We start from the raw sequence: 23,752 nt of genomic DNA, 5'->3' as shown, positions 1-23,752 counted from the left end.
GCAAAATGACCACAAATTGCTGCAAAATGACTATGAATGTGAAGTAAAACAAAAGCAGAAACAACCAAAAAAGATGCAAAATGATAAAAAGAAACTGACCGACAAGAAGACACAAGACGACCTTGAATTGATCGGCTACAAGGTCGAGCAGAAGTCCCACATGTCTCGTGGCTGGAGGACCTTTAGAGTTGAAATCAGCAGCTAATGATCAAGATTTTATATTTGAATATTTAAAGTTGTTTATTGGTTTATTCAACTTGCTGTAACATTGTGTGGCTCAGAACCGGGGCTTCATATTAAACTCTTACAACATGTCGTCTCCATGTAAAACGGGGCCCTTGTTCTTTGAAGCCGTGGCCCCGTCTGAGCGGATGATGGAGGACTGGACTAATGGAGGAGGACGGAGCAGACGGGCCTCCATGAAGAGGGCACAGAGGTGCCGTTTGAGCAGATGCAGGGTCATAAAGAGAGCGCCCGGCGGGACGCCGAACCCTCACCTGAACGGGGCGGAGGGAGCAATTAAGGGGCCTCGCTCTGCAGCCGTTAGCGGTCACATTTAGGTGTGTGTGTGTGTGTGTGTGAGAGAGAGCTTTGACGAGCCGCTCTGCAGTAGGGCAGAGGTCAGAGCCACCGGAGGTTGTTACGCAACAGCAGAGTCCATCTCCACGACCGTCCTCTGGCCGTCAGCGACACCGGGCCTCGCCCCCGCTCCCTTCCTCACGCTGCTTCCACATGTACTGCTGCTTTTTATGGAGGGCGGGGTGTGTGTGTGTGTGTGTGTGTGTGTGCGCGAGTCCATCACAAGTGTCTTTTTATTCTGCTTTGGCAGGGAAAATGTCAAACTCTTGAAATGTAGCTCAAGCGGAGAGAGAGCGGCGGTCCCTTCGGCTCCCTCGACGGCGGGTTAATAGGAAGTAGGCGGGACCTTGAAAAGCCTTTCAGGAAATCCATTTTTCTGCTAAGAGTGCTGAATATTATGCAGCGGCGTCTCGGAGAGGCTCTTCGCAGGACATCCGAGCGGCCTGCGGAGGCCTCTCAGGGTCTTCCTCATTACCTGCTGAAGCGGAGCTTTTTCTGGTTTTTGGCAGCGAGGAGTCAGAAAGGATGACGTCGGGGCTTAATTACTGCCGAGAGTTCAGTCGTCAGCCAGAATGAGAGAGCGGGCGCAGCTCAAGGACACGCACAGACAGTCTAAAAACATGCAATGTTGGCTAAAGCCCCGAGTCCTCCACCGGCCACCAGTTCTGCAGCGGCGGCTGCTCGCGTCACGGCGACGAGGTCGACCTCTTCAGCTCAGGAGGCCGAGCACGTCCACGAGCTCAGTGGCAGCAAACTAGTACGTTTACTCTAGTACGTACACGCACGGTAAAGTGAGTCATCGAGCGTTTATTTTTAACGCCGTGTACCCTTTACAGTCGTTAAACAAAATCTTATTTAAATGGTTTGAGAACCAACAGCAAAAAGCTGAAGTTGACCGACATGTCATTTTGTACAAATGCCAAACATTTTTGTTCCAGCGCTGCAAAAGTGAGAATTTAACTAGTAATGTTTACTAGTCAGACAAAAACGAGCCCTTGAGCTCTTGCTAGTTGCCAAACTCAGACCGTTGCATTTCAAGTTTAGGCAACTGGATCATTTTTGCCAACCTACAAAAGCTGATCCACATAATTAAGCTTTAATACATTTGTGATTCGAGGTGAAAATGTTTCCCAGTCTGTGTTCAAAGTGTTTTGACACATTTACAGGCTCTGCTACACAAATTCCCAGCAGTGTGTAGTTTGTTTTTTTTAACATTCACTGAACCATCAAGTTCTGGTCCGTTTATTAACTTTCAACTTTACAAAAAAACATCGCCAAGTTTAGTCTACATATAAAGACAAATAAAGTTCAAAGACATGATCTTTTGTTTTTTCATTTTTATTATTGAACAACTCTGCAGAACAGTGATGGTCACTGAAGCAGAGACATGTGAGGACGTCATGCTCTGGTCCTCCAGCGATCCTGTGAGAGAAAATATGACAAAAATCAGTTTGATGCAAAACTTTGTGGACCACGTTTTTGTCTCCGAGCAGCTAATTGTTCCCAGAGAGTGAACAGGGAGCACGCATGAGAGACATGCTCCCCTGCCTCAATGGGGCTCAATCTGGCACTGGAATGGATCACCATTGTTCACACTGAAGACTGAACCAGGTTACATGGAGTGCGGAAAATACAAATGAGCACACAATGGCAGCAAAGTTTCTGTTTTAAAATGGCACAAATAAAATAATCCTCCACAGAGACTAGAAAGAGCTTTTATGGACATGAAGGTGTGAGTAAGTCTTACCATGAAGCCCAGCTTGTGGGTGTTCAGCTGCACTGCAGTCAGGTGAGACTTCTTCTGCCTCAGACGCATCTGCAAAGACGTCAACGCGGGTCAGAAAAGTGACATTTAGCGGTGAAGTCAGCATTTTTCTGACTCAAGAAGCAGCCAGTTGTTCCCAGCGAGTGAACAGGGAAGCAAGAACAAAACGCCGAGCTCCCTGCCTCGCTGGGGCTCAATGTGGCACTGGAATGGAACCCACTGTTCCAACTGGAGACAGAACCAGGTTACGTACAGTGCGGAGACTCAAGCTAACACGCAGGACGAGGGCAGTGTTGCAGAGTTTCTGATTTGGTGCGACATCAAGAAGTTAAGAGTCTTAAAAATATGTTTTATCTTCATCAGGTCTCTTCCACAAGACTATAAAAATTGATGCAAGTCTTACCATAAAGTGCAACTTGTGGGAGACGTTGCAGCCGTTCTGCTTCAGGGGAAACACTCATCTGCAAAGAGATCAACGCAGGTCAGCACAGTGAAGAGGATCTGTACGGTGACACGTTTGGCTGGAAAGTCTCAGAGGAAGGCAGCATGGAAAGGTTTCCTCATGTGTGTCAGGCGCCATGCCTGACGCAAGATCCGTGGTCTCGTCACTGACCACGAAGACACGAGCAGTGATCTAGTAACACTAACCTGTGAGTGGGTGATGAAGGACAACGTGTCGCACAGACGTTGGTGGTCTCTTCTGTCGCGATGAGGTCATTCTGGAGTTTATCCCTGGAGAAGAGATAACGACCAAAAGTCAGTTTGACGCAAAAACTTGTGGATCATGTTTTAGCTCAGAGCAACCAATTGTTCCCAGAGAGTGAACAGGGAGCATGCATGAGAGACATGCTCCCCTGCCTCAATGGGGCTCAATCTGGCACTGGAATGGATCACCATTGTTCATACTGAAGACTGAACCAGGTTACATGGAGTGCGGAGACAAATAAAACATGCAGGACATCGGAAAAGACATTTTAGGTACATGGTGGTGAGTAAGTCTTACCATGACAGTGTTTGGTAAAAGCCTTGGGAGGAGTCTCCACGATGTCTCAGCCTCATCTTTCTTGTTCACCTCTGCAGAAAAAAAAGAAAAAAAAGTTGAGCATTATATATGTGAAATTGGGCATTTAAAGTGGATGATAAATGATAGGAACTTGGCTCAGTGCTCGACATTCAGCAAGGGGTTTTAACCCCATTATGTCCGCCCGTCGAGAGACTCATCATAGGCAAAACTCTACATTTAAATAACTAAAAACCTGATGCACATCAACTTGTAAGACCGAATTAATATTTCAGTTTACAATATTTTTAGTCACTCTACTCACTTGAGACAGGTCTGCCGACCCCGAACTGTGTGGGTCACGCCCGCCTTGAAGCCCAGGGAGGGGCCTTCGTCCAGCTGCTTCCTGCCCTCAACATCTGTAAACTTTTAAGAGATGAAGGTTTAGCGTGTATATAAACACATACATGTATACATGCCAGATATGGACGAAGATAATACACACCTTTCCAGTTGAGCTTAAGGACAAGCTTTCCTCCTATTGGACAAAACCTTTAGTCTACGTGTAAAAATGTAAAGAAATCGAGAAGACATAATCTTTGGGTTTTTTCTTTTTATTAAACAACTCTGCAGAACAATGTTGGTCAACGAAGCAGAGACATGAGAGGACTTTATGCAGTCTCTTCCTTGACGATGCGGTCCTTCTTGAGTGGTCCCTGTGAGATAAGAAAAATAAGACAAAAATCAGAGTGAGGCAAAAAAAAAAAAAAACAACCTTTGTGGCCCACGTTTTAGCAGCAGCCAGTTGTTCCCAGCGAGTGAACAGGGAAGCAAGAACAAAACGCCGAGCTCCCTGCCTCGCTGGGGCTCAATGTGGCACTGGAATGGAACCCACTGTTCCAACTGGAGACAGAACCAGGTTACGTACAGTGCGGAGACTCAAGCTAACACGCTGGACGTTGGCCGTGTTGCAACGTTTCCCATTTGGCACTACGTCAAAATGTTGAGTGTTTTAAAAATCGACATGTCAAAATAATTTTATCTCCAACTTTATCACATCCCTTGCATAAGTCTCTGGTCTTAGCAGTGACGAGGAAACTAGATTTAGTAAGTCTTACCATGAACGCCTTCTTCTCCTCGAATGTCTGGAAGCGTCCGTGACCGAACTTGGAAGTGGTGTCGATGAACTTGAGGTCGATCTTCTCAGTCGCACGACGGTTGGCCTGCACCAGCAGCGACTGGAGGAAGAAAGGAAACCAGTTTAACACTAGCTGCAGGTACATGAAATGAAATAAAAAGCACTGCTAGTGGTCTGTAAATGATGTACACATAAAAATAAGCTAGCACTACAATGTGTCCTCACCTTGCGCAGAGTCAGAACCCTCTTCTTGACGCCCACGACGCAGCCCTTCACCATGACGAAGTCATTTGTGACATTTCCGTAGTGGACGAATCCACCCTGAAATTACAAAAAGAAAAGAAAGTGAAGTTAGTTTCCTTCCAGTAAAGATTAATTCAACTGAAGCACAGGATGCGTCGCAGTCGCTCACCAGGGGGTTGATGCTCTTGTTGGACAGATCGTACTCTGTGGAGGCGTTGTTCTTCACCAGCTTGCCGTCCTTGGTGTGGTAGCCCTGACCAATCTTGTAGATCTTCTTGTTGATCTCGGTACGATGGTGGTAACCCTTCTGACCGGCACGGGCCACGGAGAAGGCCACGCGGGCAGGATGCCAGGCTCCGATACAGGCCACCTTACGCAGACCACGATGGGTTTTGCGGGGGAGCTTCTTTGTGTGCCAACGGCTGGTTACACCTGAAGGGACCAGAGATTTGTTTTTAGACTTCATATTAGTGGCCGCGCGGCTCACTTCAGATAATGGCGCATGCGTTAATCGCTCTCACCCTTGTATCCGTGTCCCTTGGTGATGCCGATGACGTCGATCATCTCGTCCTGAGTGAACACGGTGTTGATGGCCACAGCCTGCTCCAGCTTTTCGCGGGCCCAGTCCACCTTGTCGGAGATGTTGCCGCCGTTCAGCTGCACCTCCATCAGGTGGGACTTCTTCTGCCTCACGGGCAGCAGACGCATCTGCAAGCATGTCAACACAAGTCAGAACACTGCAGCTGAAGATGTAACCGTTCAGATAGTTTTTAAAGTCTCAGAAGGAAGGCAGCATGGAAAGGTATCCTCATGTGTGTCGGGCGCCATGCCTGACGCAAGATCCGTGGTCTCATCACTGACAACAAAGACATGATCAGTAATCGAATAACCTCGCTAACCTGTGTGTGGGCGATGATGCGGATGGTCTGGCAGTACTTCTTCATGGAATTGAAGTCCTTCTCCAGCTGCTTCTTGCCCTCGTCATCCTGCCATTTCTTGCAGTACTTTGTAAAAGCCTTCTTCTTGGACTTGTACCTGAGAGCGTGCGGCGTAGAGAAAAGAGGTTGGCACTGGTCCTTCATAACCCCCCAGAAGGGGCCAGCGGAAGAACTCAGTGCGGAGCTGGTCGCCCTCCCCCCCCTCCGGGTGGACCAGGGGGGCGCTTGTTCCAACTTTTGTTTTTTGGCTCATGGCACAGTTTCTAAGAAGCACTTTCCACTGGCCAGAGGAGCCCGGAGCTCATCAGGGCACGTGGTGCCTGAGCGGAGCTGCCACAGGGGGCCACCGTAATGTTAGACTCGCTCAGTGAAAACACAGATCTTTAACAATTTCCACTGGGCAACTAACACCTGCTTCAAATACTTTTAAAAAGTGCATTGTGCGCATCTCACCAGTTCTTGTAGAACCGACGTTTGCACTCATCGCTGACGTGCTCGGCGAAGATGGTCTTGAAGGACCTCAGGCCGCGGGGTGTGTTGACGTATCCCACAACGCCGACAACGATCATGGGAGGAGTCTCAACGATGGTCACAGCCTCAACCACTTCTTTCTTGTTCACCTCTGCAGAAGAAAAAAACCCAACAACGTTAAGCTTTAAATATGTGAAAAGATGGTACATTTTAAGGAGATCATTAAGCGGTATCAACTGTGCTCAGTGCTCGACATTCAGCAAGGGTTTAAACCCCATTATGTCCGCCCGTCGAGAGACTCATCATAGACACAACTCCCAATTTTAATAACTAAAAACCCAATACACATATTCAACTTGTAAGACTGTAATATGTCAGTTTATAATGATTTGAGTCATTCTACTCACTTGAGCCAGGTCGGTCGACCTCACGGACAATATGGGTCATGCCGGCCTTGTAGCCCAGGAAGGCCGTCAGGTGCACGGGCTTGCTTGGGTCATCCTTGGGGAAGCTCTTGGCCTTACCCCGGTGACGACGACTCCTCTTGCGGGGCAAGAAGCCCAGGGATCCGTGACGCGGAGCGGAAAATTTACGGTGAGACTAAAGGGGGGAGAAACACATGACATTAGCTTGGAGATAAATATGCTGTGTGGCCTCACACGACGTGGCAGTATTGCGTGCAACCCAAGTAGACGATCACCATGAATTTATTAACACATGAAGGAAGTAATAGTTCCTATGCTATCGGCATGGTTAGCATTAGCTCACGTGAATACGTGAGCTAATGCTAACACTGACGTTACGTCAAAGCGTGAGCTTATGCTAACAAACTGACATTACGTCAAAGCGTAACGTCACCCAAGTTTGTTTTAAGTAGCGAGAAATACAACAAAACTACTAAATAATCAGTAATATTGGCAAAAGTGCATTTACTTTGGAAATTACATGTCGCGGCCTGTGTCAAGCTGCCATTTTGGATCCCGGGTTGCCGGCATGAAACAGTCTGAATCGCTATTACTGAACTATCAGACTGAAATAATACAAACATATCTCAAGGCAATAACAACAATCTTGTGTAAAAGTAATACGAGTGGCCGGAATAAGTCTATAGTAACGGATGTGTCAGATGCCCGATGGATCGCTGGTAGATGAACCTCACCATTTCGTCTCCAATCCGATACAAAGAGGCCTACTGAGAGGAAGACGCTGATATATATACTCAGGAAGTATCGCGAGATTCGGCGAGTTCATCCTCCGAGAACATACCCTGCCGATGTTGTTCAACCCAACGGCCACTAGATGACGCTGTTTAGCGTTAGAAAAATGTGAATACATCACAATAAATATTAAAAAAATTTATGTTATTAACTTGGACGATACAAAATACGTATTTTAATCAAATATTTCTGAAATATGTTTATCATTCAAGTACTGTAAATCTGATATATGTCTGATGTCCTATTCAAGTAGGATACGACATATAAGTGTTTGTCCTGAAAAGTGCACACAAAAAAATGCTAAAATTAATTTGTGTATTTTATTATTTTTTTATTATTGTTATGCCCTATGTATGCACAATAGCCCTATTTAATCATAACTAATGTACACACATCATTAAATGATGTTCATTCACAAGCTCCTACTTAAATAAAGAATTACACAATATAAAAATCCAGCTGTCTTCACATTTATTACCATTTCATTCATAAAAAAACAGACAAACAGAAGACATGTTTTTACACCTTTCAGGTTAAGGCAACAACAATTTGTTTTATGATTCAGTGTAGTAACAAGTTTAGATTTCTTTTGCAGGCAAGAAATCAAAAGCATTCCATCACTGGCATGCCCACAGGGGAAAGCAGCTTCCACAGAAAATTGTGCTCAAATCTTACTGGATTTTTTATAACATAAATCATAGCATGAACTGCTAAATTAACGTACCGATGAAAACATATCTTCGGAGAAGGCGCGCTTACATTTTGCCATCAGGCTTTGTGTTGTGTTGAAAAGAGAAATCCACTCAACAAACATAAAAAAAACATGTACTCGTCTTTCACATTTCATCTCACAGAACGTGTCTTGTTTGTAAAGTGCTACGAACGATCAAATCTATCGAGTACACACACACACACACACACACAAAACTGATTTGTCAGCCATCTGCTTGGATGTCAACACATGTCATGCTGTGTATACCGCTACAGGAATGCAGTAAAGCGAACGCAGGGTGGACTAGCTGATCGGAGATGTGAACACGCAATGCGCTCGAGGCTAAATGCGGGAATGAGAATGTTTTTCCTCCTCCGAGACTCATGCAACAGTGCTGATGTGCAGTTTAAGCCCTAAAGAGGGTTTTGAATGTTTTCATCGATCTATTACGCCGCCGTCCTTCACAGATTTATCGTCTTAAAATGTGCGCGCGGGTGTGATTCCTGCAGTTTTCGACTCTCCGCTAAAAACCCTGGGAGAAAAAAAAAACACCTTATCTTATTTTAAAAGATATCTGTTTAAAGTTCAAGCAAATAATCATCAACCATAAAAAAAAAAAAGAAAAAGTCTGTTGTCCTGAAGAGGATCTCTGTGTCTCCAGCTCCTGTTGTTCAAGCTCTTTCCTGGATGTACTGTGTCTCTCGAGGTCACTTGTTATGTTCACGTGAAAAAAAAATCCAGGTTTCTAATTTTCAGGATCTCAGTCGCTCGCGATCGAGGTTCATCTTTTGGAAGAAGGCCTTTCCGAACTCGTAGCTGCTGATCATGACGGCGCACGCCGGAGCCACTTTGATCACCCTGGGCATGAAACCTGAAAGGAAGACGCACATTTTCATCATGAAGCAAAGCAAACAACTCAGCATCATGAAACTCAAATGAACTTAATCATTATCTAAAGAAAGGGAAAGCAGCTTTACAAGTAAAACCTCCTCAAGTGAAGCTAAAATGACCCGGGACCAGCTGGCATGGTGCGAAGGGGAAAGCAAGATTTAAATCAGGTTTAAAAATGGATCCTTGTTGGTGTGTCCAGCCTGAAAGTTGTACCTGCAAAGAGCCCTCTGTAGCCCATCTCAGCCCAGATCTCCTTCATTATGTGCCACGTGGACGTTGTTTTCTTGAAGGAAGCTGGGAGGAGCAGGAAGAAGTTACTGTTTAGAACACACACCATGCAAACACACCTCATAAATACATAGTATTACACAGTACACACCTCCCAGAGTGTCCATCTCTCCCAGCTGGATCTGTCTGCGCGTCTTCACCACGTCGAAAGGCAGCGTCAAGATGGCAGCAATCTAGACACAAACATATATATTTATGTATTGATTTATATTCATTTAGGAGTGTCTGTGTTCCATGGAAGGAGGACTTACGGCTCCAGAGACGGCTCCTGCTGCGAAGCTGATGGAGAAGTTGGCCTGAGTCAGTCCGGACTGCTCACACAGCCGGGCCTTCACCAACTCGTAGTTAAACCAGTACAACGCTGCAAAGACACAAAGAAACACACACACACACACACACAGACGTTTCATCATTTGTCGCTTTGCTCCACGTTCCACACATCTAATTACATAGATATATAAAACAGTATGGTTGTTTCTGATATCTTGTGCATGTTTTTTTTTTTAAAGGAGTTTTTATTCTGTACACTTTACGAAGTCTCACAAGGAAAATTTGCGCATCGTGAGGTTGGGCTAAATAAATAAAACTGATTCGACGAGAGAGATAAAATGTCACTTGGAGAAGTTTCTGAGTAATGGCAGGAAAACTGCAGAGAAAAATAGTGATGGAGAAGTTTTCCTTCCTCCACAGAGCTGTATGTTCAGAGCATTATTGAGTGTTTTTAGTGCTCAACCTCTTCTGACCGCTGGCTGTAGAAACTAGTTTACACGGCAGGGAAACAAACCTCTCGAAGAGCTCCTGCAGCTCAAGTTACTACTTTGTCATCCCAACATCGGCTCAAAAGGTTTGTTTTTGCTCAAATATGGTTCCAATCATACTTCCAAATGAGATTTTTACCCCAGCAGACCGTAGCAACACGCTAACGGGGGCATTCAGCCGTGTGCTGACTGTCGGACTCAAGACATTAAATAACAGCAGTGGAGTGAAATCTGCCGCAGGAGAAGTTTGACACAGGAACACGAGGGGGCAAATGTTTTAAAAGCTGCATCTGTCGAATGAAATCCTCCTCGTTAAGCGTCGCTGTGTTTCGCGTCCTGCTCTCACCGGAGAAGGGCACGTCCCGCAGCACGGTGGGCCCCCAGCCCCTCCACAGGGACAGCAGCCCGTCCTGAGCCACGGCAGAGCGGATGCACACCCGCAGCTCGCGGTAGGACAGCCGGCGGGCCTGCATCTTGGTCCGGACCAGCTCCAGAGGGCTGATCACCGTCACGGCGCCCACTGAAAACCACACGTGGGAAGTCGTAAATAACCTCTAATTTACCACGTTGACGGTTGTGGTTTATCCTCGTGCGGCCGCGACGGACTCACGTCTGGCCAGACCGCCGGCCGCCAGGGGGACGAGGCTGCCCTGGAAGCCCAGACCGACCCGCAGGAAGTCCCGCAGCTGGTCGTAGCAGGTGAAGTAGATGACAGTGGCGGGTACGGCCATGACACTGCGCACACACACACACACACACACACACACACTCGTTTGAGATAAAGAATTAAACCAAAAAGGTACCAGGTACAATGGCGGGTCAGGGCCACCCCGAAGGCCCCCGTATAGAGTCAAGCAGTCAATTAAGCAATAATAATGTCCCTTGAACAGGACTTTATTGACAATATAGTACTGCCTCTCGTACCTTATTGCTTCAAAAAATATGTAATATATATCAATGGAAAGTTTTTATATCAAAAGAGATATGGTTGTGTTATGTTACTTTTATATACATTCTTATTTTATTCCATCTGTATATTTAATATTCTTCTTACTGTTTAATTTTGTTTCATTACTGTTCTGTTCATTTATATTGCTTAATTTTTTTTTAAAAATCTTTATTTACTTGTGAGCAATGCTGCCGTAATCCTGTAATTTCCCCATTGAGGGACTAATAAAGGATTATTTTTTTTTTCTTATTATTGTGAGACTTTTTAAAAGCACTAAAGTCATGGACACAACAATGACACAAACTAACACACTTGCAGTAAAATGGGAGGTAAAATGATTGGTTTGGTTCATGGAGCCCGGCGGCTTTGAAGAAAGAAAGAGGTGAAAATATTCCAAATATTTAGCGAACTCTAAATTCTTTGAAGGTTAAAATTAGTTTTAACCTTCAAAGAATTCACGAAACCTTTCCCAGGGAAAACTCTTCACATTATGGCGCTCAAAGTAGAAGAAAACAAAAAGGCGAGAACACTAAATATCAGAATAAAACTTCTCTCTCAGCCAAAAACCCTGAATACAAGTAATGAGTGTTTTCTTGACGAGGTGAGACACTCACAGCGTGGGAGGCAGTCCGCTCCACAGAGACCGGAGTCCTTCGTGCCGAGTGATTTTCACAAACGCGTCCTGCACGCAACAGACAAACGGACGCGGTCAAACACGTTGCAATTCCTTTTTTTGGGGGCAAAAGCTGCCGATGTACTTGTACTCACAAGTGTCCCGCTGAAGTGTGTGGGTGTTTGGTACCAGCTGGTGCAGCTGGTTCTGTTCTGACACACGTAGATGTGATCCATCAGCCCGTTGCAATACAGGAAACATTTCCCTGCGAGAGACGAAACAACAACCACCAACGGTTAAACATACTGCATGATACTATATCAAAGCATCTGAATATAATATGTTTTACAGAACAAACTCCAAGACCGCGGAGAGAAATGTGATGATCAATGCAACGGCAATGACCACAAGGTCACTCAGGAGGTAACGCCAAGGCCGTCCAGTCTCTGCTTACTTTGTGTGTTTATTCAGAGCCGGTTTTAGATATAGACTGTTGACAAATGTCAAAGAAAGTCTAAAAAAAACTAACCTGCCCCTAATAAAGGTTTTACCAGGAAACAAATACAACATTTCCTATAACGGGGGTTACGAGAGTAGCAAGTCTACCAGAGAGAACAGGTGAATGAGAAGCACCGGGGTGGAGTTAGTGGAACACGTTCGGGGTCGTTTTGTGTCGCTTGGAGCTCCCGAAATGTGAGATCTAACGACGGCATTAAATGGTAGTTTAAAGCGGTTTTAAGCCACGTGACAAACAGATAAAAACCGAAGGGGTTGGAAGCAAAAACACGGGCGTCTAAGCAGACAGAAAACGTGTGAATTTGTGTCGGAAAGTTGTGCAACTGTGTTTTGAAAAAAAATTCTATAAAATATGTGCAAGTTTTTGCATGCAGCGACGCCGGTCAGTTACTTACACTTGGAAGGGCGGAGGACGCCACCACGCACAGCAGATTCACAGGCTGCAGTCACCAAACAAAGCAGGAAGCAGGACGGGTGAAGGCAGAGGACGGAGAGGTGAAGAAACAAAGAGAGACGGGTGTTGTGGGGTTAGAAAAGCATCCAGACAGACAGAGGGACCAGAAGAAGCAGCAGTTTACGAGCAAAGTTCATCTATGATCGAAAACCACAGAAGAAGAAGACGAGCTCCTCGTCTCACCCTGGTGGAACGGGGTCTGCTGAGCCTGCAGCCGGATCTTTACAACGTCCAGCGGTGTGACTGTGAACACATGAGTGGAATTGAAAGAGTGCTGTTAGCGATGGCAGCACTGTTGACACGACACATTAGTTTATAATAACAAGTGTGAAGCAGACCAAGGATGAATCTATAAATTAAGTTGTACTAGTGGCATGTACGTATGAGGGTGTGTATATGCGTATGTGTGTGTATATATATATATATGCAGGCATACCCCTATGTATGTATTTGTATGACTATGTGCATCTTTATGTACATGCATTGGACACATTTTTTCTTTATATGCCATATCTAGAAAATCTAGTGCCAAGTTCTGCGCATGGATAATGACGGTAAGTATCATGAAGAACTAGTTTCTTATTTTTATATTGGTGCACTTAGTGTTAGACTTTGGGGACAAGAACACAGGACATTGTGGAAAGCTGCATTGGAAAGAATAAATTACACAAGTACGGGGATAAGTTTTTTTTTCTAAGTCTTTGTTTTCATGAGCTCACCAAAAATAGACGTGAGGAGGGCTCCAGTGCCGGAAGCCAGCATCTGCTGCAACGGAGAGATCGCAGCCACGGGGCCGCCGCTGGCCCGATCCTCCATCCTGCACACCTGTCGGATCAAAAATGTACAAAAACTAAACACACACAGTGAGAACACGATGTTCTTCAACTAAACTTCACTCAGGTGTTTTCTGTCTCTTTATCTTCCTGTTATGTAAGACCACTCAGGAGGAGTGCCGGTGTTCCACACGGTCAGCAACACAACTCTCACTTTAACAGAAGTTAAAGAAAGAAATAACCGTTGCGATTCAGAAACGGTTCTGAAATGCAAGATTATTACAGTGTAGTGACGTCAGACCTTGGTGGATGTGAGGTGGGTAAGTCGAGGCGTTGATGCTACAATGGGGTCGTTGACGAGCTGTGATAGCTTATCTACGATGTGCATGTCACCAGACAGCCAGACTGCGCCTCACTTATTAAGGGAGGAGGTCGTAGCAGATACAAAAACATCTCACAATAAATGCTAATATAGAACAAAAACTAATAAAAGATAAAGCAATAAATTCTCCAACAAAAGTCTCAACTTCTACTACCGAGTTAATGCTTTTTTTTTATTTTATTTATTTTTTTAATTGTATTATACACATTAGTAGCAAATCCATCAGTGGGAGCCAAGATGTTTCTGCTGGATACGTAACATTTAAAATGTGTTACCTGTGTTTTATTTACTTTTGCCTCCCTTGAGACTGCATTTATAGACTTAATTGTGCTTTAGAGTGACAATTGAAGCTGCTTTCATACAAGTTTCAAATAAAATAGGAGGTAAGGGTAAAGATGACTGACAGATACACACCTCTACACAACACTTGCAACTTTAATGACATGCTTGTTTTGAACACACTCTTAATTTGTTTATGGTATTTTATTGGGAATGTTTTTATTTGGTTTACTTGTATAGGTATAAATGCTGCTGTAGCAAAACAATAAAACGTCCTTTTGCGGGTATAATAAAGTAACTATCATAATGCATAATATAAATGTATATTACTACAACTATTGTGTGTTGTCACGCGCTGAACCCCAAGATAAAACACCCCGTGTGAGCCACACACACACACACTCACACACACAGAAAACCGAGAGCATGTTCCCTTCACCTTCAGTTAAATGACCCCACGATGCAACAACGACCTTCATTCACGTTTCATAAAATCCTCCATTAACACGCGAGTCCATGACGTCACAGTGCAGACAGCGTTATGCGACAAGGCACCACGAGCTAGCTAAGTTAACACGCTGACACACAAACAAACAACACAAATAAACACCCCGCTTCCTCAGCAGCTCCGTGGCTGACACTCACCTATTTACTTCAGCTGCCGGTGTGTTGTCGAAAAGCAGGTGTCTTCACCCATTTCAGGTGAAACGACTCGTTTGAGGAGCTAACGCGTTAAGCCGCTCTGTCGCCCTGCAATTTAGCCGTTGGGCTCTCCGTTGCGGACATGTTTGTGTGTGTGTGTTTGTGTCTCTGTGTGTGTGTGTGTGTGTGTAGTCGGGGTTAAATCCAGCAATGGGGGGCAGTTGGGTAAGGACGAATCAGGACAGAATGTTCACTATTGCGCAGTCAGCTCAACGCGGCGATGGACGCCAGTGAGTGGTGGAGAGAGGCTGGTGCGGGTGTTATGGAGATCAGTGCTAAAATGTCAGCGCTCGTCAGGCCCCGCCCCCTTCCTCTTCCGCCGCTGCTGCTGTCGCTCTGGCGCCGCCTGGTGGTTACGTCACTGTGGTGCGCCGCAGCTGCCGCATTTAAACAAGTGTTTCTTTTTATATATTTAACAATTACACACGTAGAAAGTAACACATTGTCAATAGGAAACGGCAAAAATACATTTAAATACATTTAAAACTAACATTCCAAGGGGCAACCGCAGAGAGTGAAAAATAAAAAGGAAAAAAAACAGAAAATAAAGATTAGATAAGATAATTCTTTATTTGTCCTGCAGAGGGGAAATTTACAGGATTTACAACAGCATGGGGTAAAGTGCAAACAACACATTTCATGCAACATATAGCAAACAATACATTTCAAACTTTTATTATGAAAAATAGAAGAATAAAACGGAAAGAGGAAAACATTTTCTACTAGTGTGTGTGTGAAGAAGTAGATTAAGTGGTTGCCATCTTGTGCAAACTGGACCCTCGTGTTATTATTTTATTACTATTTTTACGTATAGGCGCTCTCTCTCTCTCTCTCTCTCTCTCTCTCTCTCTCTCTCTCTCTCTCTCTCTCTCTCTCTCTCTCTCTCTCTCTCTCTCTCTCTCTCTCTCTCTAGGGGGCGTGTCCACATGACAGAGCAGGTCTATCGCTTGGGTCATTTCGTGGTGAGACGCTTGTGAAACGCCGTTCTACTCACAACAGCCTTTCTGTCTTCTCTCAAGGTAAGAGCACAATAAACTTTAAACTTAATAGTAAGAATTTTAAACATTACTTTCTTGGTGAAGAAGTCATTTGAGTGAATTGTAAACATGTTTGACAATGATTTAACGCATAATTACAGCATTTACAGTATTTACTACTTTATATTAATTCAATTGAATTAATATTTTACTGTAAAATGAGCACAGTTCATTCTGACTAGCAGAGGGTTCATTAAGACAAAGCACCTTTCTTTCTGATATGCACACTAAACGAAACTGAAAGTGGACTGTTGCTAAATTATTGGGAAATTTAAAAAATCAGGAACCAACCCCAACTGAATTTGAGGTGCGGAAGTCCCCAGTAGCCAGAATTAGTTTTTGGAGGGTGAGTTTATTACACTTTGTGTTACAAGGTTTGGCCAATAGTTTCAGCAGAAGTCAATACAAACATGTTTTTCCTTGTTGGAGAGGCTGATTCCACAGTGTGTGTGTGTGTGTGTGTGTGTGTGTGTGTGTGTGTGTGTGTGTGTGTGTGTGTGTGTGTGTGTGTCTGTGTGTGTGTCTGTGTCTGTGTCTGTGTGCAGATGCAGAAGTGGTTCGTGGTCTGTTTGGCTCTCCTGGCTCTGGTCGGGGCCGATGAGTGTCCAGATGGAGGGAGATGTGAAGACGGTCAAACGTGCTGCAATGACCCGGCCAACGGCTACGAATGCTGCCCGCTGGATCAGGTACAGTTCCTACATGTCGAGCATCACAAGTTAACACGGACAGACACGAGATGAGTCTACCTGTTGACTAGTGAAATAAAACATTTGGTCACTGGCCATTCATTATGTTGTACAAAAAACCTGTCATGCCATATTAATGTATAATTGCATAGACATTTTTTGTCATATAGGCTCGTAAAAGGTAATACAAAATACACCAAATGAAAGCTTTACATCCTGTCCCGCTGTCAGACTGAAATCTTGAAACCGCCTTCCTACTCTCTGTTGAAGGGCCGCACAGTTAACGTCACCTCTTCACAAGATAAACCCCAGTAAAATTATAGTGCTTCCACTTCAGGAGAATACTTTATCCCTTTTGTCCATCTCATAGTTAAATGTATACGCATGAGATAACCCTCCTTGAAGGCCGAACAGCGGAACTATTCATGCTCACTCGTCTGTTACTGCTTTACGAGCCAGATAAAAAGCTCAGGCTCCATTCAGCCAGTGTGACAGCTGGTTTTAGAACTTTGATAGTCAAAGTGTGCCCACTATTGCCGCTCACCCTCCCCCCCCCCTCTCCTTTTTGCAGGCCGAGTGCTGCGAGGATCACGCGCACTGCTGCCCCGCGGGAACTGTCTGCAACGCAGCCACGTCCAGCTGTTTGAACACGACCGGGTCCGTCCCCTGGGTGGAGAGAGCCTCCGCCAATCAGCCCGGACTCTCCAAAGTGAGAACGACCGGCCGCGCGCCGCTTTTCATCGTAAGACGCAAAGAGTTAAAGTGCGACATATTAAAAAGCCCCGTCGTGTCCCCCGCAGTCCTTCAGGATGATCAAGGCGTACACGGGGGAGGAGGACGACAACGTCTGTCCGGATCTGTCTCGATGCCCGGTTGAGTTCTCCTGCCTCCGGGCTTTGACAAAATACGGCTGCTGTCCTTTAGCTCAGGTGATCGAACCTCACCCAACACAAACATTACATCTCATGGTCACATTACAGCTGATGGTGAAAAGAAAACCAACAAGATCATCACATAGGAGCGACTATAAGTACGAGGGAGAGCATTAGCTTCTTTCCAAAATGAGTTGTTTAAGTGACAAACTGGGAAAAGAACACATGGTGGAGTCCACTGGCGAAGCACACTCATGGGTGCGGATGTCATGCAAAATGTGTTCTCTTAAAGCCCAAAGACATCCTGTCACAAGGAGGAAACATTTGCTGCTTTGGCAAAACAAGTTTTTTCACTTCTTCACCTTCTGCTATTCCTGCTATGACGCAGCTTCTGCTGCAAAGTTACTGCTGGGTTGCTTGAGGCCGAATACGTTGCACCTTCAGATGTTTTTATCTGGGGTCAAGCGGTTAAGAGTGAACCTTTGTTACTATGAAATACAATATGAATTCATCAACTGCAATGTAAAACTATTACGAGACAGAATCCATAACATTTGAGTTCAGTTTTTGTTGCATTTATTCAATGAGTTGTGAACTCCTGACCCCCCGACAGGGAGTCCCCTGCTCTGATGGGAGACACTGCTGTCCAGAGGGCCACCAGTGCAGCACAGACAGCCGCTCCTGCATCAAAAAAGGTGAAATGCTGTCATTTGGGCTTGTTTTTATTTAGTCTATTCATGTGTTGGGCTTATTCACATGAGCCGAGGAAGGAAAATAGTTCTTTATTTGGTTTTTCTACAAAAATTGAGCCTTTTTAAGTCTCATGTAAAGTTGACTTGAACAATCGTTGTTTAAAGGTACTGTGCAGATCAAAACTTTTTTTTACTGTTTTAACCTCACGCTTTTAAAATGTTATGTTGTTGCAGAGAGTGTGACGGTGGTTCTGTGCCCCGATAGCGTGTCCGAGTGTCCAGATGAAACCACCTGCTGTCAAACCTCAGAAGGAAAGTGGGAGTGCTGCCCCCTGCCAAAGGTACAACACAGCTGAGTTATTCATCATAGACACACACATGGTGACAGCTTTGAATTTGAGATTATGAATGAGAAAAGAAAAGTCAAATGATGGTTTTGCATGTCCGGTTATCGTGACTTTATGTTTCCTTATCGCACGTGGCTCTAAAGGTGACGCTCCGTGCGTCTTTATTCTCCAAACAGGCGGTGTGCTGCGAGGATAAGATTCACTGCTGCCCTGAAGGGACCACATGTGATGTCGCACACAGCAAATGTACGTCCTCGTCGACCAAAAAAGAGAAACCGATGTGGGCCAAATTCCCTGCCAGGATTAGAGCAGACTGGGAGAACCAGAAAGGTCAGATTTGTGCTGGTTCTGCGGGAGAACTTACTTCCTCATTCTGATTAATTATTGTTTAAATGTGTGTGTGTGTGTGTGTGTGTGTGTGTGTGCAGACATACTAGTGTGTGCTTCCTCTTTCAGAAGGCGAACAAGTCACTGCAAAGACAGCTGTTGAATTCACCACCGTGAGTGCAGTTCCTCCCACAGAGAAGAGCGGATCATCTGTTACTAAGGCAGCTGCAGGTAAGATGTTACTCTTGACTTTAAGTATGTATCACAAGCACACACCTCACACAATCTGTGTCATAAGATGCACATAATGAGACGAATTAAAGGTGCAAACGGACTTTTCTTGCAGCAGACGTCGTGCTTTAATAACGGTAACAATTAGCTGCATACCATTTAAAGGTATCCTGGTCATCTTATTCAAAAAGCATCAATATAGCTGTTGTCTATTTGCTGAAAAAGTAACTACTTTTAAAGGTTTATCTGGATTTCATTTGTTCCCGTGTGGACGTCTCATTATGAGATATAAACGGTACTCTTGTGTTTCTCCAGGCATCGATGTCCCCTGTGATGATACGGTGTCTTGTTCAGGTGACAGCACATGCTGTAGAAACTCCCAGGGGGGCTGGAGTTGCTGTCCGCTATCAGAGGTGTAATTTCCGGCCGCAATTTTGTTTTTTACACAGTCCTAACTTTTATGTTAAACCCTTTGCCGATGCATTAATGTCTCTCCGTCTTTCTGATCATGTCAGGCGGTTTGCTGTGACGATTTAGTTCACTGCTGCCCAAAAGGTAAGCAATGTAACCTGAAGGCTCAGACCTGCGACGACGGCGAAAACTCTGTGCCGTGGGTCGAGAAGGTACCCACAATCCCCAGACAGGACGCACAGGTGGGGATCGTCACATGTGACTCCACCCACGCTTGTCCTGATGGCTCCACCTGCTGCAAGACTGCAACAGGAGGCTGGGCCTGCTGTGGTCTACCTCAGGTAAACCTCAGGTTGGCCTCCGAGATGTGAAACAAGTTTCACACGGTGTTTCTTTCAAGGAATAGTTTAACATTTTAGCTTAAGCTAATACGCTCATTTGCTTGAGATGAGAAGATTGAGACCACTTTTATGTCTGTACAATAAATATGAGTCTACCACCTGCAGCTAAGGTTTGCTTAAAGAGCGAGCATAGCAAAAACAGCCTGTTGCAAATGTACAAACAAAGGAGATATAACATGTTAACTAATGAGTTTTAAGGGTACTAGTAGCGGTGGAGTTTGTTACCTTGTACAGACTCAGGCTAGCTGTTTCCTTCAGTTGTGCTAAGCTAAGCTAACCCGCTGGCTGTAGCTTCATATACTGTACAGTCATGACATTGGTATCAATGTTCTTTTCTAACTCTCAGCAAGATAAAAAATGAGCATTTTTCTCAAAACATTGAACTATCCTCTAAAGTTGTCGTGTATTTGACCCCTCACTGATGTTATCTTCACTTGAACGTGTCATATACAACCAAACAATGTTTTGTGGGCTGAAAAAAGCTTTCTTGTTGCCTCGTTCAAAAGGCCGTCTGCTGTAGCGACCACGAGCACTGCTGCCCGACTGGCACCACCTGCGACCTGGCCACGTTGTCCTGTGACGGCCCCTCGGGGTCCACGCCCATGGAGCAGAAGATACCTGCGTTCACCACCCCGGCACCCACGACAGCGGTCGCTTCAACCCAAAGTCCGGGAGAGTCTGAGGAAGAGGAAGAGGAGGAGGAAAAGCCCAATCAGTGTGACGCCCACACCAGCTGCCCTCAGTCCTCCACCTGCTGCTACATGAGCTTGTCTCAAAAGTGGGGTTGTTGCCCGCTGCCGCAGGTGAGCAGCGACCTCCACTAACGCGCGTCCTGACATTGAAGCGCTCAGCGGTCAAGTAGCCAGCTGCGATTTTTGACATATTTGAAAACGTGTGTCCTGAGCGGCATCGCTTTCTCAAACCATGAGAGTATAAGTGACGAGAAGAGAGTTCCCCTTTCTGCAGTACATTTCTACTCCACTCTGCGTTATTGCTACCAGCCTTAGGCCACAATCACTAATGCCATTTCCTCAGGAATATATCTGTCCCTCTATAAAGTTACTGGTTTAATTCATGCACTCTTATTGTTTTGCTCTATTCTTATGTTTGCTCATTTAAAAGAAGAACTGAATTATGTGGACGATGTGAAAGTGGCACTTTCACTCTCACTTCCCCCCATCCTCCTCCAACAGGCGGTGTGCTGCACTGACGGGAATCACTGCTGCCCCGCCGACTACAAGTGCGACGTGTTTCAGAACACGTGCTACAAAGGGGAAGTGGTGATCCCCTGGTACACCAAGCTTCCGGCCGACACCAGCGCCGAGGCTGACCCCAAAGCTGTGAAGTGCGAAGGGCAGAGTCAATGTCCCGAACAGACCACCTGCTGCCGGCTAATGTCGGACAAGTGGGGCTGCTGCCCGATACCAAACGTGAGCGCCGCACATTGAAAGATGACTGGACGCCCTATCAGTTAGGGTTTTGCTTTTGCAAAACAAGGGATGTCACTTCCTCTAACCTTGTGCATGCTGTGTGTGTGTGTGTGTGTGTGTGTGTGTGTGTATATGTGTGCAGGCCGTGTGTTGCGCGGATAAGGAGCACTGCTGCCCACAGGGTTACACCTGCAACATGGCCGCTAACGCCTGTCAGAAGCTCCTCATGCTGCAGCTGGAGGCCGTCCCGCTAACTCGGTTGTATCTGCCCGAGCCTCAACCCGTGCTCAGTCCCACAAAGCTCAGAGACGTCCCGTGTGATGAGCAGACCAGCTGTCCAGATGGAAATACATGCTGCAGGACCTCCGCCAGTACATGGGGCTGCTGTCCGTCTCCTAATGTATGATATGCAGTCGAAACTTTAACTTTTATAGAAATAGTTTGACATTATAAAAATATATATATATTTTTGTGTAGCGCTTTAAAAGCTATACACACTGGGGGAAATATTCATATTTGATTTATTGCAGAGATTTAGATGATCAAGATTAGTATGCTGCTTACATTTGTGTGCACAAGTATTAATAATAGGATACTCCTGCATAATAAGGAGACCAAAAATAATCAAATCCTTTGATATTTGGATTTGTTAATACAGCCAGTATTAATGTGCGTTTGCATAATAGATTAACGATGATGGGAGCTGAAAGTAATAAAATGAAATTTGCTTGAACGTAATGTTAAGGCACAGCAACAACGTAAAAATGACACGAAAATATAATAGTTTAATAATGTAACTCATGTTATTACACTCTGGAAGGAGACATACTTATATATAGAATTCATGAAATTTGCTGCTCATGCCGCTGCACTTTGTCTCAAGTTTTTAAATGAATGAATGAAAAGTATGAAAAGTACTTTATTAATCTCCAAGGAGAAATTTTTTAAATGCTGTTATTCACAAGTTATATATATATATATATATATCCAAAGTTAGCCCCTATCTCACCTAAAGCACCTGTTTCCTCCAGCACTAGTCGCCGGTGTTACTTATCTTCCTTCCTCCGTCCTCTCCGCAGGCGGTGTGCTGCAAGGACATGCAGCACTGCTGCCCCACCGGCTACACCTGCACCGAGACTGGAGACTGCACACAGAACCCCGGCCTCCGCTGGCACAAGTGGCACGTGTTTTTCGCCAACAAAAAGAGAGCTCTACTTGTGTGAAAACACCACATTTGATTCTGCGTGATGCACTAATAATAAATAATGAAAAAGGGATTTTTTTTAATCATATTTTTTGCGGTGAATGTGACAGTTTTAATTGTATTGCACTTGGAGTTACGATGTTCTGCAACAACAACTACATGCAACGAGATCAGGGCGTCGACCTTTTAATGATTTATTTTAAAAGTCAGAGAGAGCCTTGTTGTTACTCAGTGCACAGTTGCGACATCTTAACTTATCTCCATCCATTAAAAACAATCCACAGGCAATTTTATTCACTGTTAAATCTGTTTTTGTATGTTCTGCTTCAACTGTCTTGTGTTGCAGAGTGCGCTTCTCTACCAAGCATCAGTCACAATTCTGGGCATAATTTCTCAGGATTTCAGCATTTTAAATATATATGTGATTCCACGTCAGGATGAGTGAATCATCTGTAGCGCTGTTTTCAGATGTTTGGATATATCTTTGTGGTGTAATCTGCAGTGAGTTATTCATTTTAAGAGGTTTAATGTTGTGCATCTTGTTTTTTAACTTTTGGGGATTTCCATGATGCAAGCAGAGAGATAACATGGACGGTGAAACATCTGCATTAAACCAATAAACAAGATGTGTTACAATGTTAATACTTGTCAAATAATTTCTAAATTAATCCTCTATTAATGCTTTTGTTTCTTTAACATAGTGAGGGAGTAAAACGCATTAAAGAAGACTCCTCATTAAATGCTTTTTTTTCCTTATCCGTACTTCCGGGATGGAATTCCACTTTTCAGGATGACGTCGTACAGTTTGAGCCTTTTCTGACATCAGGCTTTGTATTTGGGATTATCGTACCTCCCCTGTGAGCAGCGTAAAGCTCTGTATACATTGAGATTTCCGACTGGAATTCAAAATAAAAGCCTATAATAAATTAAATATAAAACTATCACAACAAAAACTATCCAACCCGTAAATACTTCCACAGGGAAAATAAACGACGAACAGGCTCCTTGGTGGGAAATTAAATAAAGAAAATAAGATATTGAATAATATAGGAATATAACATGTAAAATGTATACATTATAATACATTAAACTCTACAAATGAATTGTGTACGTATTTGTGCCAGATAAATTAATCCAGAAATCGAGTAGCCTTGATATGTGTAGGTCTACTATCCATATTATAAATATAGGTAATATGTGTATGTAAGTATTTACGCCCACTTTAAAATAATGAATGCAGTTTAATTACCATGAATAAAATCTTCATACACTTAAAACATACCTTTAAATATATTATTTAACGTATTAAAACATGGTAAAGTGATTAAGTAACAAAGATATTTCTTTAAAATATGTTCTAGTTAATATATAATGAATTATAGAAACGTCTAAATACTTCTTTTTTTTAAAACAAAAAACAAATGCATACCGGTACTACAGTAGAAT

General features: G+C 44.3%; 3 protein-coding genes, 1 long non-coding RNA gene and 4 other non-coding genes across 8 annotated transcripts; 1 reads left to right on the top strand and 7 right to left on the bottom strand.

Annotated features, from left to right (window-relative positions):
• Positions 1-1,913: 1,913 nt before the first annotated feature.
• LOC137786890 (uncharacterized) lies at positions 1,914-3,265 on the bottom strand. The gene is made up of 4 exons (XR_011077605.1): positions 2,993-3,265; positions 2,748-2,805; positions 2,327-2,395; positions 1,914-2,001 (listed from the first exon to the last, which is right to left on the bottom strand). It is a non-coding gene; the product is annotated as an uncharacterized lncRNA (long non-coding RNA).
• LOC137787272 (small nucleolar RNA SNORA54) lies at positions 2,473-2,604 on the bottom strand. Its single transcript, XR_011077630.1, has one exon. It is a non-coding gene; the product is annotated as a small nucleolar RNA SNORA54 (small nucleolar RNA).
• Positions 2,869-2,961, bottom strand: LOC137787275 (small nucleolar RNA U83B). The gene has a single exon (XR_011077633.1). It is a non-coding gene; the product is annotated as a small nucleolar RNA U83B (small nucleolar RNA).
• Positions 3,266-3,942: 677 nt separating the features above from the next.
• rpl3 (ribosomal protein L3) lies at positions 3,943-7,318 on the bottom strand. The gene is made up of 9 exons (XM_068579025.1): positions 7,294-7,318; positions 6,542-6,734; positions 6,117-6,285; positions 5,625-5,760; positions 5,247-5,433; positions 4,895-5,157; positions 4,708-4,803; positions 4,463-4,582; positions 3,943-4,060 (listed from the first exon to the last, which is right to left on the bottom strand). The coding sequence occupies exons 1-9, from the start codon at positions 7,294-7,296 to the stop codon at positions 4,016-4,018; spliced, it is 1,212 nt and encodes a 403-aa protein (XP_068435126.1). The 5' UTR covers positions 7,297-7,318; the 3' UTR covers positions 3,943-4,015.
• LOC137787271 (small nucleolar RNA SNORA54) lies at positions 4,148-4,279 on the bottom strand. The gene has a single exon (XR_011077629.1). It is a non-coding gene; the product is annotated as a small nucleolar RNA SNORA54 (small nucleolar RNA).
• On the bottom strand, positions 5,497-5,590 carry LOC137787273 (small nucleolar RNA U83B). The gene has a single exon (XR_011077631.1). It is a non-coding gene; the product is annotated as a small nucleolar RNA U83B (small nucleolar RNA).
• A 487-nt stretch (positions 7,319-7,805) lies between the features above and the next one.
• Positions 7,806-14,959, bottom strand: slc25a39 (solute carrier family 25 member 39). Its single transcript, XM_068579383.1, has 12 exons — positions 14,612-14,959; positions 13,252-13,357; positions 12,716-12,775; positions 12,474-12,518; positions 11,718-11,827; positions 11,564-11,631; positions 10,611-10,735; positions 10,347-10,520; positions 9,494-9,603; positions 9,334-9,415; positions 9,168-9,248; positions 7,806-8,934 (listed from the first exon to the last, which is right to left on the bottom strand). Exons 2-12 carry the CDS (start codon positions 13,346-13,348, stop codon positions 8,816-8,818), a joined length of 1,071 nt encoding a protein of 356 aa, XP_068435484.1. The 5' UTR covers positions 13,349-13,357; positions 14,612-14,959; the 3' UTR covers positions 7,806-8,815.
• Positions 14,960-15,653: 694 nt separating this feature from the next.
• On the top strand, positions 15,654-22,375 carry grna (granulin a). The gene is made up of 14 exons (XM_068578568.1): positions 15,654-15,687; positions 16,251-16,391; positions 16,963-17,100; positions 17,192-17,320; positions 17,877-17,958; positions 18,190-18,296; positions 18,479-18,632; positions 18,759-18,860; positions 19,176-19,273; positions 19,376-19,612; positions 20,179-20,475; positions 20,866-21,102; positions 21,245-21,502; positions 22,182-22,375. The coding sequence occupies exons 2-14, from the start codon at positions 16,251-16,253 to the stop codon at positions 22,323-22,325; spliced, it is 2,124 nt and encodes a 707-aa protein (XP_068434669.1). The 5' UTR covers positions 15,654-15,687; the 3' UTR covers positions 22,326-22,375.
• The last annotated feature ends 1,377 nt before the right edge of the window (positions 22,376-23,752 follow it).

The sequence above is a fragment of the Clinocottus analis genome, unplaced genomic scaffold, assembly GCF_023055335.1.
Source record: "Clinocottus analis isolate CAN_PGR_092001 unplaced genomic scaffold, fCliAna1.0.p SCAF_16, whole genome shotgun sequence".
NCBI lineage: Eukaryota > Metazoa > Chordata > Actinopteri > Perciformes > Cottidae > Clinocottus > Clinocottus analis.
Note: the sequence above shows the minus strand (reverse complement) of the source record. Positions and strands in the feature narration are given on the sequence as shown.